An 18390-nucleotide genomic window follows, 5' to 3' on the forward strand; every position below is an offset into this window, starting at 1 on the left:
TAGAGTCCTCCGTCAGGAATGAGATATGTGTGTCGACTTTTTATTCTCCCTTAAAATTATTATGCCATAACGCTGCACAGAGCAGCTCTGCTAACAGTTTATAATAGGGTTTATTCGCTCGGTCAGTAGGTGGCGGTATCCTCGTACACTGGGGAGTAAACTGCCATTAAACGAACAGAAGAAGAAGAAAACATCTGCACATGCGCGGTACGGATCGGGTAGACCCGATCCGTAACTATCTTTTTATTTTTCGTTTTTGTCCACATTGTACTGAAATGCTTCATTATTGCAAACATTTTAAGATATACTTGTTATTCTTAACATCTTAACAGATACTCTGACCCATAACTATCGTAAAACGCTACGACCGGAAGTAGAAACCTTTCGCGCATGCGGGGTACCGATCGGGTTTCCGGTACGGATCGGGTAGTGACACTCTTGTTGTAATTCGTTTAAAAAAAAAGGCTCGGCCTCTTTTTCGAGTCACGTGTCCAAACAGATTCGAATCAAAGCAGATAAGGAAGAAGGGGGCGGAGCAAAGTGTGTGCGCAGGAGAGGAGCCGAGCAGAGAGAGCTGCTTTTTCATGAAACGGGAGTAAAGTAGTGAACTTAGAGGAGAGAAACAAACTAAAGTATCGATCATAAACCACTACCAACGTCCTGATCGATATCTGCTTCGATCTGCCCACCCTTGTCTCCTGGATCGTAGCTGCGATCAGCGTGAACCACGTGGGTCTCTGCTCCCTGATCTGTTTCCTGTGTTTGGAAAGAGTTGCAGCTTCATCGCGGAGTTTCTCTCGGTTTGTGGGCTCATCTAAAGGTAAGCACCGAGCTAACTTTACTGTGAGTTCAGTTCATGTTGAGTTTAGCTCCTGAATGAGGTCTTCTGCTGCTCTCCTCGGTGTCTGTTCACAGTTTATTGTGAACACGTTGAGAGAAGAGTGAGAGAGTGTTTGGAGAAAAACACCAACTAATCATTAGCTCAGCATGCTGGGAGAAGTTGGAGCAGAAAAGTCTTTTCATTGTCCCTGCAGCTGTTTTTCTGCCTGCACCAAACCTCTACAGCCTCGTTTCTATTTGAAGTGATAACAGGAAGTCAGAGCGATCTGCTGCAGTATCAGGGTCACTATAACTTTATTGTCCAGCTGCTGTGATGAACACATGAGAGGAAGTGAACTCCTACAAAGTCTCATTTCAATGAGTGTGGCTGCTGTAAAGTGATGCACAGGAAGATGTTAACAAAAACTAATGAAACAGACGAAAGTAAACAGTGTTCATATTTGAAAGCACAGAGAATAAAAATATATTGTGGTGGTTAATGTGCAGCTCTTTTTGATTTGGGAGAAGAAGAATGTTTTTAATCATGTTGTGGATTGAATGTTGGACATTATTTATTTATTTTTGTCCACCTGTGGTTTATGATGGAGACTCTGATTCTCGTCTACCTGCTTTACCAAACCATGATTTGTTTATGTAGCACTTTGAAAACAACATGTTGCTTTGTGGGAGTAAGAGTCACGATTGTCATGTACCTGTCATGTATGGAGAGAACCCATGGAGGGTGGAGAGACTGTGATCACGTTTTGTTGGTAGAATCCGCAGCAGGAGCTGTTCAGCTGTGAATGGTTGGTGCAGTGGGGTCTTTAGGTCTGTGGTTGGTTCACCGTCTGATTGTTTTCCAGACAGAAGCAGAGTCATTAGCTGAAAACAGGTTTTGGAGTTTAGCCTCACTAAAGCTGAACTTTGCAGCTGTCTCTGTCCCCACTCTGAAACACTTCCTGCCATGAAGTTCTGATGAAGCACCAAACTGCAGTTACTCAGTCAGTGGAGGTTCAGTAGTGCAGTTTCTCACCACTGTTGTTAACTGGAGGCTGACTATGGCGTTATTTTTGTGCCACTATTCTGAGCGCACGTAAAAAAAAAAAAAGTTTGCTGGTGCAAGTTTTGCATTTTGAGGAGAAATTTATTTTGAGTGAAGAAAAGCTGAATTTGAGTGAACAAAATTCATTCCTGCGTGCATTTTATTTTGCCATTATTTTTTCTAGGCATTGAAGCCATTAAACTAAACCAAAATGGTGGTAATATTAATTTTATCCGGGAAACAAAGAGAAGCATTTTGGATATTCCGCTTTAAGAGTCTGCACCCCACAGGTCTGAGTTTTTCTGAACTGAGCCTTTTTTATTTTTTGTTTTTATTCTAATTTTATTAGTTACATTATTCTCGCATGGGTAATGCGAGATGGCATGTTTATGGGTAATGTTTATTTAATTAATTTTATTCATTTTTTCAGCCAAAGAAGGAGTAGGATTCTCGACAGCTCATCTTAAGTCTACATTTTAGAGATTTTACATTTTAGAGACATAAATTAGGACCTTTTAACAAATCTGTTCCCGTGTGACGATGTCCTCTTGTTTTTTAATTCAACTGCTGGACCAACCTCCTTTTATTATTAAATACTGCCCTTTTGTCCCTTTTTTGTATATATTCATAGTATTCTTCTTATGTATTTCACACGTGTTATTTTGAGACAGGTGGGGATAATGTCTCCTCCCCCCTGTCATCATCATTAATGATCTAGTCCAGTATTTACTTAAGCGTGACTTAACCCAGAGCTTTCCAAAGTGTGGGGCCCGCCCCCAATTAACCAATACCTACCTGTTATATGTCAGTTGATCTATCTATGAAGTTTCGATTGGTTTGATTGATTTAAGCAATTTTCTACAATGTTTTACTATGACCTTGATGAAGGCCACAAGCCGAAACGCGTTGGTCAATTATTAAAGTTGTTCATCTTCCCTTAAGTGTTGCTGGAGTTCTTGCATTGTGGACTCCCAGGTATTTAAACCCTCGTGGGGGTTGTACCCTGAAAGGGTCATCGACCCACTGTTGACCATTGATTTATCAAAAGAGCAAATGTGTGTGTCATTATCAGCAGGTCCTGAGTGAAACTATTGTGAGACCCTGTTTCACTCTATCATGTGGCTCGGTGCTTCCTCCATGTAAAGTTTGGCTACAATGGGACACACTGGGGAGCTCACAGCACATCCATGTTTGTGTCTGTAGAAACCCTCGTTGTATTTAAAATATGTGGTGGTAAGGCAGAGGTCTAACAGTGTGCAGACCTGATCAGGGTGAAGCTGGTTCTGGTTTTAAGGAGCTGTCTTGATGTAGTTGTTTCCTGACAGTCTCCACTGCCTCGGTTGGGGGTGTACAAGTGAAAAGTGAGACCACATCAAAGGACACTCTGGTTTCATCTGGATCAAGTGTAAGTTTGTGGACCTTGTTGGTGAAGTCAGCAGAGTTTTTGATGTGATGGGGTGTGTTCCCCACAAGGGGAGCTAGGATGGTGATGAGGTGCTTGGAAATGTTGTAGGTGGCTCAGTTTATGCTGCTACCAATGAGCCTCAGTGGGACTCCTTCTTTGTATGTCTATGGAAGTTCATATATACAGGGTGCAGCATCCCCTGGGTAAAGGTGGTGGTATGCAGGGAGCTCAGTGGCTTTTTCAAGTTCTTGTTGCAGCTGATGACTTTCTTTTTGCTTCTGGGGTTTCACCTTGAAGCTTCATAGGTATTGTTGTCACTGAGTGTAGTAATGTTTATTTGCTCTGCTTCTTCTTGTCAGGGATAAAATACATATCTATACTTTTGTGTCCCAGCTGAGTAACAGGAGGAGAAGAGTCTGGTGGAGCAGCAGAGGAACAGTTTCAGCCATTTGGACTCAGCTCAGCCACTACAGAAGAAACGATGACTTCAACACAGGAGGTGAGAAAAATATCTCAGTTACATCTATGGCTGTGCAACATGATGAAATGTATATCGAATGACGATATCTGTCTTTTATATTATGGGCTATCATTTGTTTCGTGGTGTTGCAATATACACCGTTTACAGCAATATTTATTTTTTTGTCTTTTATCACCTATGCAAGAATCACATGAAAGAGTACGGAGAGAGTTTACGGATGAGAAGCAAAAAAGAGCCGTCAAAATAAACCTTAGACTCAAACATGCTTTCCCCCGCAAGCGGCCATCTAATAAATACTCACAAAGAAGATGGCGGCCATTACAACTTGTGTCTAAAAATGTATAGCTTCATGCATCATCAAAACACTCGACTCCAGCTGCAGTGTCTTCAGCTGGGCGACATGTGTGAAATTCAGAGAATTTACAGAAAATGGATCATTTTGTGATCTACAGGGTGGGTCATTTATATGGATACACCATAATGACATGGGAATGGTTGGTGATATTAAAGTCTTTTGACATTGCCAGCCAAAAGATGAAACCTCTAGCTCTGCATTTAGTTGCTTCAATGCCTAGATGACCTTTGTGGACAATATTGGTGTATTCTTTGTGCAGGGATTGGGGAATATTAAATTCCATTCTTTTCTGAATTTTATAATATAAAAATTTAATATAAAGACTTTGGACTTTACTTTCCCCAATTTTTGCTTTAAGTTATTTTGTTATTTACATAATAATGTAAATAACCTAATAATTATCCTTATTGCTGTTTTAGAGGAGCGGTGCTTCAAAGGATAGCTGCAGATTTCTGTCAGAATCTGCAGATTATACAGTACAAGTAAAATGTTCACGTTGTCTTCCCAACAGTTTCACTGACATCTACACTGGATGGCCAGGAAGCCTTCGCGATGTCTTCTCAGGTGCTTCTTCGGCACTGATAATTGGCGTCTGTCTTGTGCCATCATGGTTATATATATATGTATTTCCGCTGCACGTCACACACCCTATGTTTCGATCAAAACACTCTGCTTCATTTCACTTTCTGTCTGCAGAATTACCACAGCAACTCAAACTGCAGAAAATGTTAAAGTGAAAAAAAAAATCAAGCTGGGTCATTTTGTCCCCAGTTATGTTTTCTTTTCCACAATCAAAAGAAAAATGGCAGAGTTTTTTCTTCAGCACTTGTATTTTGTCAGACCGTTATTTGTCTTCCAGTCCCATGAGCACCTTCTGGAAGAACTCAAATGTGTAGCGAAGTGGCTTTGGGTAACTCGGATTGAGCCAGTAAATTAGCCCAGGCAAAAGTGCACACCTGCTCGCCAACATCTTCAAGGGAGTCATCAGGCTGTGCTCCTTTGTGGATTATTTTATAAACACCAAAAATCCATCCTCTCGAGCTCTTCAGCTTCCATCATGTTGAAATCCTAAAAAGGACAGAAATATTTTAAATCCGTTGTATTTTGGTCATCGCATCATCTGTCTATTCACTCCATTTTAGATAAATGGTCCAAACTACCCTGATTACACAGATCCCTGAATGAGACTGAGGAGAACAGACCAAAGAAAAGTGTGGATTTAAGACTATCACCAAATAAAGACCAAGAAAAAGAGAAATGAAACATGGAGAGAGGGCAGAAGGAGTATGCAGCGGTGCACACCGTTAAGGCCGGTTCACACGGTCGAGAGAGTTCCAGACCGCACACGTATCGAATGACAAAAACAAAACTAAGAAATGGACACTTGTGGGTGCCCCTACCATCTGTGGGGTATGGCCACACAATGCTAACGAAACACCCTATGAGCACATTTTTCTTGCGAACATTCCCCGGGCAAACAGGAAGTCTCAACCCCTCTTGAGATAAAATGTGACTTTGGAGTAAATAACCAAGTTGGCCAAGGAGGAGGCATTTCCAATAGTTGTGTGAGTTGTAACGGAAAGGACGACAAAAACAATAAAATGGCTGTAAGATGAAGGGTTGGAGTCCAGCAGCAGCTGGATGCTACCTGCTACACAACAGGTGGTGAATATTTTCCCCTTTACACTGACTGAAGAGTTGATTTACACCTCACTCAGATGGATCGGTGCCAAATTTATAATATTAATAATAATAATAATATTATTATTAATATTATTGTTAATAATAATAATAACAATATTAATAATATTATTATTAATATTCTGCTGTACAGGGTTATTTTCTTTAGTTTAGCATAAAACAATGTAAGTGAATGGAAATAAAATCCTAGTAGTTCCCTTGCACTTTATTGTTGTAAGCTAATTTAAAGAAAACTGATTGCTGCCAGATCAGGAGAATGCCTGGGCTTGTTTAGAAAATAAATTTTTCAACTTACAAAACTCTGGGAATTATGACAGTCAAAATTTTACTGAGGGGTGGAATATCCCTTTAAAAATAAACGTACCATGTACTCTTAGATGAGATTTTGAGGGTTCTCATTCAGGTATATAATCAAAGCTTTAAGGATGCATTCACGTTTCGATTCGCGAACTCTAAACAAAACAACACATGCATGGCAATTACTTTTTTGATGTTTGTAGAGACCCCCACAGAACTTAAAGTCAATTTTTATTGTTGTTTAACCAATTCATAATTGTTCCTAAGTAATTTTAAACATGCTTTTCCCCATAAAGATGAATTTCTAATCCTCATTTCACAACTTGCAGGGAGAAACAATCAGAATCAGAATCAGAATACTTTATTGATCCCTGGGGGAAATTATTTTTTGTTACAGTGCTCCATTTTAAACCAACATTAAGACAAGACAGACAATACACTAACTAAGAATAGTACAATATATACATACATACATAAGTCACTCATAAATAAATAGTTGGAAAAGAAACATGTGTAGCTGTAGCAGCAAACAGTGTGTTAAGTGGATGCGTTGTACAGGGAGCCACAGGCAGGAAAGATTTCCTGTGTCGTTCAGTGGTGCTTTTCAGTAATCTCAGTCTCTCACTGAACGAGCTCCTGTGACTGACCAGCATGTCATGGAGTGGGTGGGAGGTGTTATCCAACATTGTCTTTATCTTGGACAGCATCCGCCTCTCCGACACCACCTTGAGGGAGTCCAGCTCCATCCCCACAACATTGCTGGCCTTACGGATCAGTTTATTAAGTCTGTTGGCATCTGCGACCCTCAGCCTGCTCCCCCAGCATGCAACAGCATAGAGGATGGCACTGGCCACAACAGACTCATAGAAATTCCTGAGCATTTTCTGGCAGATGTTGAAGGACCTCAGTCGCCTCAAAAAATAGAGACGACTCTGGCCCTTCCTGTAAAGTGCTGTGGTGTTTTTAGCCAGTCCAGTTTATTGTCAATGTGTACTCCAAGGTATTTATAGTCCTCCACAATGTCAACACTGACCCCCTGGATTGAAACAGGGGTCAAGTGTTTCCTGGTCTTCCTGAAGTCCACGATCAGTTCCTTGGTCTTTGCCACGTTGAGCTGCAGATGATTCTGCTCACACCACGTGACAAAGGAGTCGACCACAGCCCGGTACTCTGTCTCATCATCCCTGCTGATGCATCCAACCACCGCAGAGTCATCAGAAAACTTCTGAAGATGGAGGTCTCTGTGCAGTGGCTGAAGTCTGTGGTGTAGAGGGTGAAGAGGAAGGGGGAGAGGACAGTCCCCTGTGGTGCCCCTGTGTTGCTGATCACCTTGTCAGACACACACTGTGGGAGACGTACATATTGTGGTCTTCCTGTCAGATAATCAACAATCCAGGACACCAGAGAAGCATCCACCTGCATCGCTGCTAACTTATCACCCAGGAGGGTCGGCCTGATGGTGTTGAAAGCACTGGAAAAGTCAAAAAACATGACCCTCACAGTGCTCGCCGGCTGGTCCAGATGGGTGTACACGATTGAGCAGGTAGATGAGGGCGTCCTCAGTTCCGAGACGAGGCTGATAAGCGAACTGAAGGGGATCCAGATGTGGTCTTACTATGGGTCGCAGCTGGTCCAGGATGAGCCTTTCCAGGGTCTTCATGATGTGGGAGGTCAGTGCCACGGGCCTGTAATCCTGGGGGCCACTGGGACGAGGCGTCTTTGGTACAGGGACGAGGCATGATGTCTTCCACATCACCGGGACCCTCTGCAGACTCAGACTCAGCATAAACAGTTTATGAAAGACTCCACACAGCTGGGGGGCACAGGTCTTGAGGACAAGGGGACTCACTCCGTCTGGTCCAGCAGACTTGCCTGAGTGAAGTCTCCTCATTTGCATCTCAACCTGGTATTGAGTGAAGGTGATGGGTGGAGGAGGGGTGTCAGGACTCTCACAGGAGGCAACATGTGAAGAGAGAGGCTGGCACAGTGGTGTGGCTCTGGATTCCAGGCTGACTGCAGGTGAGGTTGTGGGGGTGGGAGCAGACACTGTGGTGTCGAATCTATTGAAAAACAGATTCAACTCGTCGGCTCTATTCTCACCTCCCTCAGCTCCCCTGCTGTTGGTTGGCCTGAATCCAGTGATGGTCTTCATGCCCCTCCACACCTCTCTCATGCTGTTCTGCTGGAGTTTCCACTCCAGCTTCCTCCTGTAATTGTCCTTAGCCTCTCTGATCTTGTCCTTTAGTAACACCTGGATCTTCCTCACCTCCTCTTTGTTGCCCCCTCTGAAAGTCCTCTTCTTGTTGTTGAGGAGGGCTTTGATGTCCTTAGTCACCCACGGCTTGTTATTTGGGTAACAATGAACAGTCTGAGCTGGAACAATGGAGTCGGTGCAGAAAGTTATGTAGTCTGTGATACACTCAGTAAGCCCATTGATGTCCTCGGCGTGAGGCTCACAGAGTGTTTCCCAGTCGGTCACCTCAAAACAGCCCTGTAGTTCTGCTAAGGCCACCTCTGACCACCTCCTGACAGTCCTGGTGGTCACAGGTTCCCTCCTCACAATTGGCACATAGCGGGGGGTGAGGTGAATCAGGTTATGATCTGACCTACCAAGTGGGGGGAGGGAGGAGGAGCTGTATGCATCCTTGACGTTAGCATACAGTAAGTCTAAAATTTTCTCTCCCCTGGTGGGACAGTCCACATATTGTTTGAATGTTGGTAGTGTATTGTCCAGTGATACATGGTTGAAGTCACCCGAGATCACAATAAAGGCACTCGGGTGCTGAGTCTGTAACCGAGCTATGGCAGAGTGGATAGTGTCACATGCAGCTGTGGGGTTAGCAGAGGGGGGAACATAAACAGCCACCAAGATGACGTGAGAGAATTCCCTGGGTAAATAATACGGCCTGAGTCCAACAGCACACAGTTCAGTGTCGGGGCAACAAATCCTTTCTTTTATTGTTATGTTGGCAGGGTTACACCACCGGTTGTTAACTAGAACAGCAAGCCCACCTCCTTTCCGCTTACCGCTAGCGATGCTGTCCCTGTCCGCCCGAACAGTGTGGAAGCCTTCCACGGAAGCATTCTCATCGGGAATGTCCTGGTGCAGCCATGATTCGGTGAAACACATCAGGCTACACTCTCGGTATTCCCTCTGACTCCGTACCAGTGCTGAGAGCTCATCGATTTTAATTGCCAACGATCGCACATTACCCATCACGATAGACGGCAGACACGGTTTAAACCTCCTCCTCGCTTCGAGCCTCCGCTGTCTCACCGTCACCTTTTTTCTTCTCTTCTGTCCTTGACCTCTGCATCCCCGATGTGTTTTCCTCCAAATTTCAGCTGGTACTTCTGCGGGCCTGGCCAGCGAGCCGGCCGGCATCAGGGCGATCAGCTGATCTCTGGAGTAAACAGTCCGTGAGTGTAGGAGATGTGCCGCGGTCCTTGATAAAAGTAAGAGTTCCACGGCCACCAGAAGAACAAAAACTCTCTCAATCCACATGATTGAGTAAGAGATAGAAAACGGAGGAAAATACAAGTCAGAAAAAAAAAGAATACGTAAGAAAAAAGAGCTAAACTAAGAGAAAAGCAGGAGCGACTGTAACAGGCTGCACGCTGGTTGGCGCATGCGCACTAGCTGTCACAGTAATGTAACATAGCCTGCTAGTTGAAAATCTAGATGTATGGTTTTTAACTGGATGCACAGCAGACACCTACTTTCACAAATGTCTGCTTTTCCAAAATATACTAAAGGGAAAAGCAGCTTTTATTCCAATATTTTAAGTGACAGTGTGCAGTTTTCTGCCATTGGGAGTCCAGTTACACTGATTCCGATACATTGGGTCGTGGAATACGCTGCTTTAGCGTGGTGTACCACCCGAAAGTAGGAAGAAAAGTGTAGTTGCATAGGAGTGTTGTTCAGAAGGAATCAAAAATATTTCAATAGATATTAATGACAAAAACTACACACTGTCATATTTATATGAGGTATGCGGGCTACCACCACATTTGCAGTATTTATACCAAGTTTGAGTGAAAAAAATAATCGACTGTGTCACTGAGTTGTGGCAAAATGTGCTATTTGGAGTTCTAATGAAATTTTAAACACAGATTGGGGAATATTCAGATGTGCAGTAACGTTGAATATGCAAACAAATGTTTCCAATGCTAGCAAAATGCTAAAACCTACAGAACACATATGGCCCATATATTTACCGGAAAATATAAAGCCTATATTTTTATCAGAAAAATATACCCCATATATTATCACAAAGTACTAGTTAAATTATATTCTATTAAAAATACGAAGAAATTACCATAACTCCAACGGATGAATCGCGATTAATCCCTCTTTCCAGACACGTGGCCAAAGCACACTGTGGCATAGATGAAGAAGGTCAATGCGTATGCGCGAAGATTTTTTTTCATTCTCTGCTCATGCTCATAAAGGATGTGGAAAGGGCTCTTTGGATTTAATTAAATGTGTTCAATGAATTGGAAATATCACTATTATTTAACATTAAAACGGTTTACAATTGATTAAATCAAATGTAAAAATATTAATTACACCCACAAGATTAACAATTTTAAGTATATTGAACATAAAACCATACATACAGAATCTACATTCACACAGAAAAGCCACAGAAATTACAAGAAAATACAGCAAACATTTAAATAACAATAAAAGCAGTTGAAGAGTTTCTGCAGTGATCAATATTTCTTCAACAGTAGAATTTTCAGAGTTTGTAGGGGTGCTTGAAAGCCTTGAAAATCCTTGGATTTTAATAGTCCTTTCAAGGTGTAAAAAGTGCTTGAACTTTAGATGTGGTGCTTAAAATGGGTTGAAATTGGAACTGCATTTCATTCACCACAAATAACTATCTGATTGAATATTTTTCTTAACAGAGAAATAAAATGAGTCGCAAAGTCTAGAAACAAAATTTCTGCTCCTGATCTGCCTTGCACCTCTCCATGTCTGGAACAAAGATTTGCACCTTTTCACAATGGGGAAGTTTACGTGAGTCCTAGAAAATAATTTTCGACTATGTGTATGTAACACATGCAAGTTTTTTGCATCGCATGCTCCCATGGACATATGCTGATATGGAGAAGGAGCTTTTAGCCATGGTATTCGCCTGCACAAAATTTAAAGATTCTGTCTATGGAAAGGCGACAATTGTCAAAGCAATTGACCACCAACCCCTGGTGACCGTAATGAAAAAAGCCCATCCATGTCACCCCTGCCTGGCTCCAGGGGATGTTACTCCGACTACAGAGTTATGACATCCGCCTAGTCTACAAAAAAGGAAAGCACATGTATCTTGCTGACACCCTTTTCTAGAGCTCCACTCGCTCCGTTGTCACAAAGCCGAGTTGAACACACTGATTATGAAGTGATGACAGTGAGTGATGTGCTACAAGCCCTCAGCACAGTCATCCAGCGAGGATAGCCCATCAGAGACAGCCAAGTCAAGCCCGCTCTAGCCCCTTTTTTCCATACAGGGATGAGCTCAGCGTGGAGGATTTCCCAATCCCTGCACAAAGAATACACCAATATTGTCCACAAAGTACATCTAGGCATTGAAGCAACTAAATGCAGAGCTAAAGGTTTCATCTTTTGGCTGGCAATGTCAAAAGACATCACGGAAGAGCTGCACTCTTGCACAGTGTGCAGCAGCACTAATGCGCATCAGAAGACAGAACCTCTACAGACCTCCCGAAATTTTCACCTGGCATGGAAAACAATACCAGGTCCATGTAGATTCCTGTTCAAGATGGATTGAGATCAACCTTCTCGGTCACTCAACCACAGCAGCGGTGCACCACACATGCTCATTACTGACAATGGCAGACAGTACACAAGTCAGCAGTTCAACGAGTTTGCGAAGCAACTGGACTTCACTCATTCGACCAGAGTTTCCACAGTCAAATGGTCTTGCTGAGAGAGCAGTACATAGTGAGAAACAACTCATGGAGAAATCACAGAGAAATTGGACTGACTTTTTCTTGACTTCTTAAACCTTAGAAACATTCCCTGCAACACTAGTCTCCCCTGACAAACGTCTCATGTCTCATCAGACACGCGCAGGGATTACTGTGTGCAGCAAGCTTTTAGAGCTCGTCACAAAGGATCTCAGGGCAGATCAGTGACCGACTTTGTGTCAAAAGTCTCACACTAAAATGTCATGGGACAGGTCCAGCTGCACACTACAGCCATTGCAAGAAGGACAAGTGGTCTGAATGCAGACAGAAAAAGGCTCTGACAAGCTAGGAACTGTAGGAAGGAAGAGCAACGAGCCACGATCCTACATCATCCAGATCGACAGAAGAACCTACAGGAGGAATCGCTGCCACATCCTCCCAATGGCAGATCCGCCGCCGCCATAGCTCCATGACTATGACCCTGAGTGCCAGGACACCAACCATTCTGGATAGTTCTACACTCGCACTGCAAGCACCACACACGCTCAAATGAAGACTCACAGAGCGCATCATCTCCCAAGCCTGTGCAAATACCCGACCAAGAGATTGTAAACCAGGCGTCATACATTACATGTGCAGGTCACATCTGCAGACCTAACCCAAGATAAACACAATGGCATCACATGTATGTATAATCAGTCTAAAGTCAATATGTTGAGAAATGAAGTTGACTGGGTGTTTGCATTTCTAATGATTGGTGCTGTACTGAGGTATGGGGTTTGTCCAACCATAAACACTGTTAGGTTAAAATTCACTTTAAAAAAATAACGTCTAGAAAGACTGAAAGCTAAATGGAAAGGATGTAGATCATTTGGTTAAATTATCATTTTACATCATTTGTCTGTTATGAGCCACCGTACCTGTGTGGGCTAATCCAATTGGAACAGTATGTGGGGGTTACATGCATGCAATACACATACATGTGGTTATTGACTTATACCACCTCACAAGACAACCACAGTGCCGTTTTCTTGTTTTGTGGGGTTGGGGTGTTTTTGTTTTTTTCAATGTGACATGAATATCTCAACATGTTGATTTGTTCACATTTGCACATCTTCATTTTTAACTGAGTTCATACACTATATACATACAAGACGACCTTTTCCCTTTGCAGTGTTTTTGTGTGGTGCGTTTTTGTAAGTTTTAACAAAAAGGGAACAAAAGCGTTTAAGTCAACCAAGGATGATTTCTTTTAATTTTCACATGGTCTTACCAGGGTTGATGTGACGTGAAACATACATTGTTATTTTTATGTTTAGTGTTGTGCTGAAAGGGCTTCAAAATGGACCTTAAAAGTGCTTAAAGAGGTGATGGGAGCCTCGCTTCTGTCAGTCTGCCCCAGGGCAGCCGTGGCTACAAGTGTAGCTGCCTCCACCAGTGTGTGAATGTGAGAGTGAATGAATAGTGGCATTGTAAAGCGCTTTGAGAGCCCCGAAAAGTGCTATATAAATGCAATCCATTATTATTATTATTATTATTATTATTATTATTATTATTATTAGTGTTTAAATTTTACTCTAAAAAAGGCGTATGAACCCTGCATTTTAAGTACAACTCTCATTGTAGCATCTGATTATAATGTGATACTATCACCAACACACCTACAATGTTTTTGTTAACATCTTTGATTCAACTAATGGAGGGAGTTGGAAAGTTCAGTTTGTTCCACGACTGCATTTTACTCACTGCCTGTTTGTATCTCTGTCACCTCAGGACCAACATGGAGCAAGAAGTCAGGACTCTCAGGAGGCTGATGAACTTCAAAGACAGAAAAGAGAAAAGAAATACACCTGTGAGGAGTGTGGGAAGGATTTTAGCCGTTCTGGCAACTTAAAAACACACCAATTCGTCCACAGTGGACTTAAACCGTACATCTGTGATCGTTGTGGTAAAGCTTTTAATCACAGAAGCCACTTACGACGTCATCAAGTTATTCACTCTGGAATGAAAGCGTACAGCTGTGAGTTGTGTGGTAAAGCTTTTGCTGACAATGGAAGTTTACAGAGTCATCTATTTACCCACTCTGGAGTTAAACCATACAGCTGTGATCAGTGTGGTAAAGCTTTTGCTCATAGTAGAAGCTTAAAGAGTCATCTAGTTACCCACTCTGGAATTAAGGCATACAGTTGTGATCAGTGTGGTAAAGCTTTTGCTTGCAGTAAGTACTTACAAAGGCATCTAGTTACCCACTCTGGAATTAAGGCGTACAGCTGCGACATTTGTGGAAAAACCTTCCGCTGGCCACTCAGCCGTAATATTCACCGACGCATCCACACCAAAAAAGATTTTTGCTTCTGTGATCAGTGTGGCAAAACCTTTGTGGCATACAAATATTTACAGCAGCACATGTTTAGCCACACTGAGGAGAGACCTCATAAATGTGACCTGTGTGAGAAGACCTTTAAAGAGCCACGTTCCCTGAGACAACATCAACACATTCACACCAGAAAGAAACTCTACAAGTGCACTTACTGTGAGGTATGTATTTTTCTTTGTACAGTCACACTTATTTTGAAGTATTTTGTGAATTGATTTTAATTTCAAAGCTAAATGAGACATGAAAACCTCATGTACAGAATATTCAGTCAAATCTGAGACAAATCTCCTGAAATTATCCTGATGTTGGAAAAAACGTAAAGTTTTAAGTTTCTCACCTTTCTGTCTAACATTCACACTCCAATGGATGCATCGGAGAGCAGCTTGAGAGTTAATATCTTGTGACCAATGTTGTTTTCCACTACACATTACAGAATACATGCCCCAAAAAGTAGTTTGTAACGTATTCCATTACATTACTCATTTAGAGTAATGTAACGTAACTTAAATGTGCTGTGGGCCATCATCTCACTGGAGGGCCACTTCAGTGTTCAAGCAGTACAAAAAAGCAATTAAAAACACCAACAAATATTTCCAGAAAATGTGGAGGGCTTTTTTAAAAATTCAAATATTGTATTCATCACCACCCGCATTCTCCTTGACCTTATAGCAGCTTTTGATACTATCTTTCACCGTATCCTTCGTCATAGATTAGCATCTACTGCCACCGTAGTAGATCATATCATATCATCATCATATCTTTGTTTTGAGACCAGAACTGGTTTGGCGCAGTGGGCTGCACAGCTGCTCTGGCAAGGGTTCGAGTACTACATGAGACAGATGCTTCACATCTTCCCTGCTTGCATGTAATCTGCTTTCTTGACACTCTTCAGTGTAGTCTTTCAAATAAAGCAGTTTTCAGCAGAGTTCAGCTTCTACACAGTGTTTTCAGATTCCACTACACGGCATTCACACTGCATTTTCGCAGGAAATGCAACTTTTTCTAGTTCAGTTTTGAGATCCCTTCCCAGATGCCTTAACGTTGACTCACACCCTGGGCCATCTGACCTCAGGAAATCACATGATGGGGTGGGGCTAGGTTTCACAATGAGCTCGCCCGAAATCCTGGCTGATTGTGACCCACACCCGTTTTCACACTGTACTCATGATTAGGTAGAAGATCATCAGGGGGTCCTTTTATCTCTGTTTGGGGGGAAACTCCCACGGGGTTTAAATCTGGGACTCTCCACCATTTGACCTTAGAACTGAAGAAGCTTCTCGGATGAGAGGTGAAACGTCTTCAAGCAACCTAAAGAAGTCCGGACGCTTTTCTTTCCAAGCTCCTTAGACAACAGGATTTTGAACTTTATCGTGACAGGTTTATGTGGAAAATAAACAAGCTGACGGCGGAGTCGCACAATGGTTTCACTAACGGTGGTTTTCCTAACGAAAGTATGCATAAAAACATTCATTTGTCCATCCATAGTGTGGTTATTTTAATCTCATACAACCTGGACATCACAATTTCGATTGTTTACACCAAAATTTAAAAAAACATTTGCTCTACAAAGGCCTGATATCAACTTAAAGTACACTATACTGCCACTTTTCTATCACATGTCCTGTTATGTGGATGTCATTTTTCTCAGAAACAAAAGTCAGATAAAAGAAATAATTAGGTAATTCTTTGTTTTTACATTCTTTAGGTCCCAAACAGCACAAATAGCAAAGAGAAATTGAAAATGTATGCCATGAAAGAGTGTCTTAGGAGGTTAAATAAAAGAGCAAGAGAGAACTTCAAGAGATTGATATAGCCTCTAGAGCGACCATCAAATCGATTAAAAAATATTGCCGTGAACAGCTGGTTTTGCATACAATATGAAACGATAGATGTTTTAATATCATCATAACTTACACTGTGTTTGTGTCTTTGTTTAGAAGCAGAGCGACACAGATGGATCCAGTTCTCAACCCTGTCGTCGCTGTGGTGGTGGGAAAGCGTTTCATTGTGACCTTTGTGGAAAAACTTTCAATCATCCAGATAGCCTAAAACTACATCAACGTAGACACACTGGAGACAACATGAATTACTGCAAAGAGTGTGGGAGAGGCTTCCCCACATCAAGTGAATTAAAAAAACATTATCTTTATCACAGTGGCGTTAAAAAGCACGTCTGTGACCAGTGTGGTTCATCTTTCTTCACTGCAAATCAGCTTAAAGACCATAAAAGAGTCCACACAGGAGAGAAACCATATAAGTGCAGACACTGTGACAAAAGCTTCTCAAGTTCAGGCCATCGTAATGTTCATGAAGATGCACACATTGAAGGGAATTTCAGCTGTGACCAGTGTGACAAGAGCTTCAAGAATCTCAGTTCATACTCCGCACACAAACGATCCCACGCTGTAAATAAACTGTTTCACTGTTACCAATGTGCAAAAACATTCACTTCATTATCTGCTCTGTGCAAACATCAGCGTGATCATGCATGACTGAAATCACTGGATCACAATGAATCTGACGAGACAGAAAGATCCTCTTCTGGTTTCAGGGTCAGAGTTAAAAACCTTGAGATCAGGCTCCACAGAGTTCAGGTGGAGTCTCCTGTAAAAAAGTGTGTCAGCTGATGTCACACTTGGATCTGATGAGGTACCCCTGATTTGGACCTGCAGTGAATAATCCTGGATGTTAAACTAAGGAAGTTGCAAGTATAGATGTGCACATCAAGTGTTTTCTTTTTTCTTTGAGAGATTTTCATTCTGTAAAAGAAACTTTAATGTTGAAAATGTTTGTCCTATAGAAAATAAGAGAGGAGAGTTGTTGATTCTTGTTTAACTCTTATCTGAATAGCACTTACCTGAGTGCCTTGCCACCTGTTAGCCTACTTCCTAGGCCTTATTCCTTGAAGAAAATACTTCTCTGAAGAAGCACTTATACCTGAGTTAAGTCATTGTTTAATCACTCACCTTCACACGTTCTTTATTGTCAGATGTCTGCATATTGCTGATTAAACCTACTAAACATTTTAAACATCTTAAATTTAGAAGTTGGAATTATGGATATATAGATCAACTTAATTTTTCTTTGATAAATGTTGATGCTCTTTTTTTTAAAACCCACCTTGTTTTATTGTAATTTTATGTGTTATCTTTTTAAACTTTAATCTTAAATCCCTTTCTCCCAAAACCGCAAATAATTTCACACTAGTTGCTCTTACAGCACCCAATACAAACTTAATTGTCAACCAGCTTTGAAACAAAAGCTGCTTTGACTTAATGTCCACAAAAAAGAATCTCAAGCTAAACTGGCAATGGGCTGTACTTCCATGTAGTACCAGTTTGTACCAGGAGATTGAGCAGTGAGTGTAATCTTTATTTAATCAGGCAAAGAACACATTCTTATTCACAGTGGCAGCAAAGAATTGTTAAGGTTAGCTGATGTGCAGCACATATCAGGACCATTGAAACGATCACAAAGACTACTTTTACTTAATTCAAATTCTATCAAACCTCTGCTTTTGGGTCCTCCTTTCACTTTAGTGTATTTACTGTATTCTTTAAATCCACGTGTAGTTTAGTGAATGCATTTTGAGCTGCGTGTTTTGCAGCTGTTTTCTTGTTGGGTTTGTATTGTGAAACAGTGATACTGTTAAAGCATTAGTTATATTTGATTAACTCCGTGTAAAGTTTCTTTTATAAAACAGTTTGATGTGAAAAATAAAGATATTGGTCTGACAACAAGTAGTTTGGGCCATGATTTCATGTTCAGATCAACTGTTGGTACAGGTGGAGGTTTATCAGAGGAGGAGAAGGAGGCTAGAGGGCAAGATCAAAGTAGCACGGAGGGAGGTTAGCCAACTAACGGAGTTGCAGAAAGGTGCGGCAAAGAAGGTGCATAAGAAATACAGCAAGCTGTCCATACCTGAGGCCTTGGAAACTGCCAAGCAAAGACTCACAGCCTTGGCCAGCCGCTTGAGGAGGTACAC

The 18390-nt window shown here is 41.8% G+C and overlaps 1 protein-coding gene across 1 annotated transcript; it reads left to right on the forward strand.

The window, feature by feature from the left end:
- Positions 1 to 239: 239 nt before the first annotated feature.
- On the forward strand, positions 240 to 18142 carry LOC146662767 (uncharacterized). The gene is made up of 4 exons (XM_085419377.1): positions 240 to 820; positions 3660 to 3765; positions 13802 to 14566; positions 16343 to 18142. The coding sequence occupies exons 2-4, from the start codon at positions 3748 to 3750 to the stop codon at positions 16895 to 16897; spliced, it is 1338 nt and encodes a 445-aa protein (XP_085275503.1). The 5' UTR covers positions 240 to 820; positions 3660 to 3747; the 3' UTR covers positions 16898 to 18142.
- The last annotated feature ends 248 nt before the right edge of the window (positions 18143 to 18390 follow it).

Source organism: Rhamphochromis longiceps, linkage group LG9, assembly GCF_057381845.1.
Source record: "Rhamphochromis longiceps isolate RC_006_pf linkage group LG9, R_longiceps_female_GT1.1, whole genome shotgun sequence".
NCBI lineage: Eukaryota > Metazoa > Chordata > Actinopteri > Cichliformes > Cichlidae > Rhamphochromis > Rhamphochromis longiceps.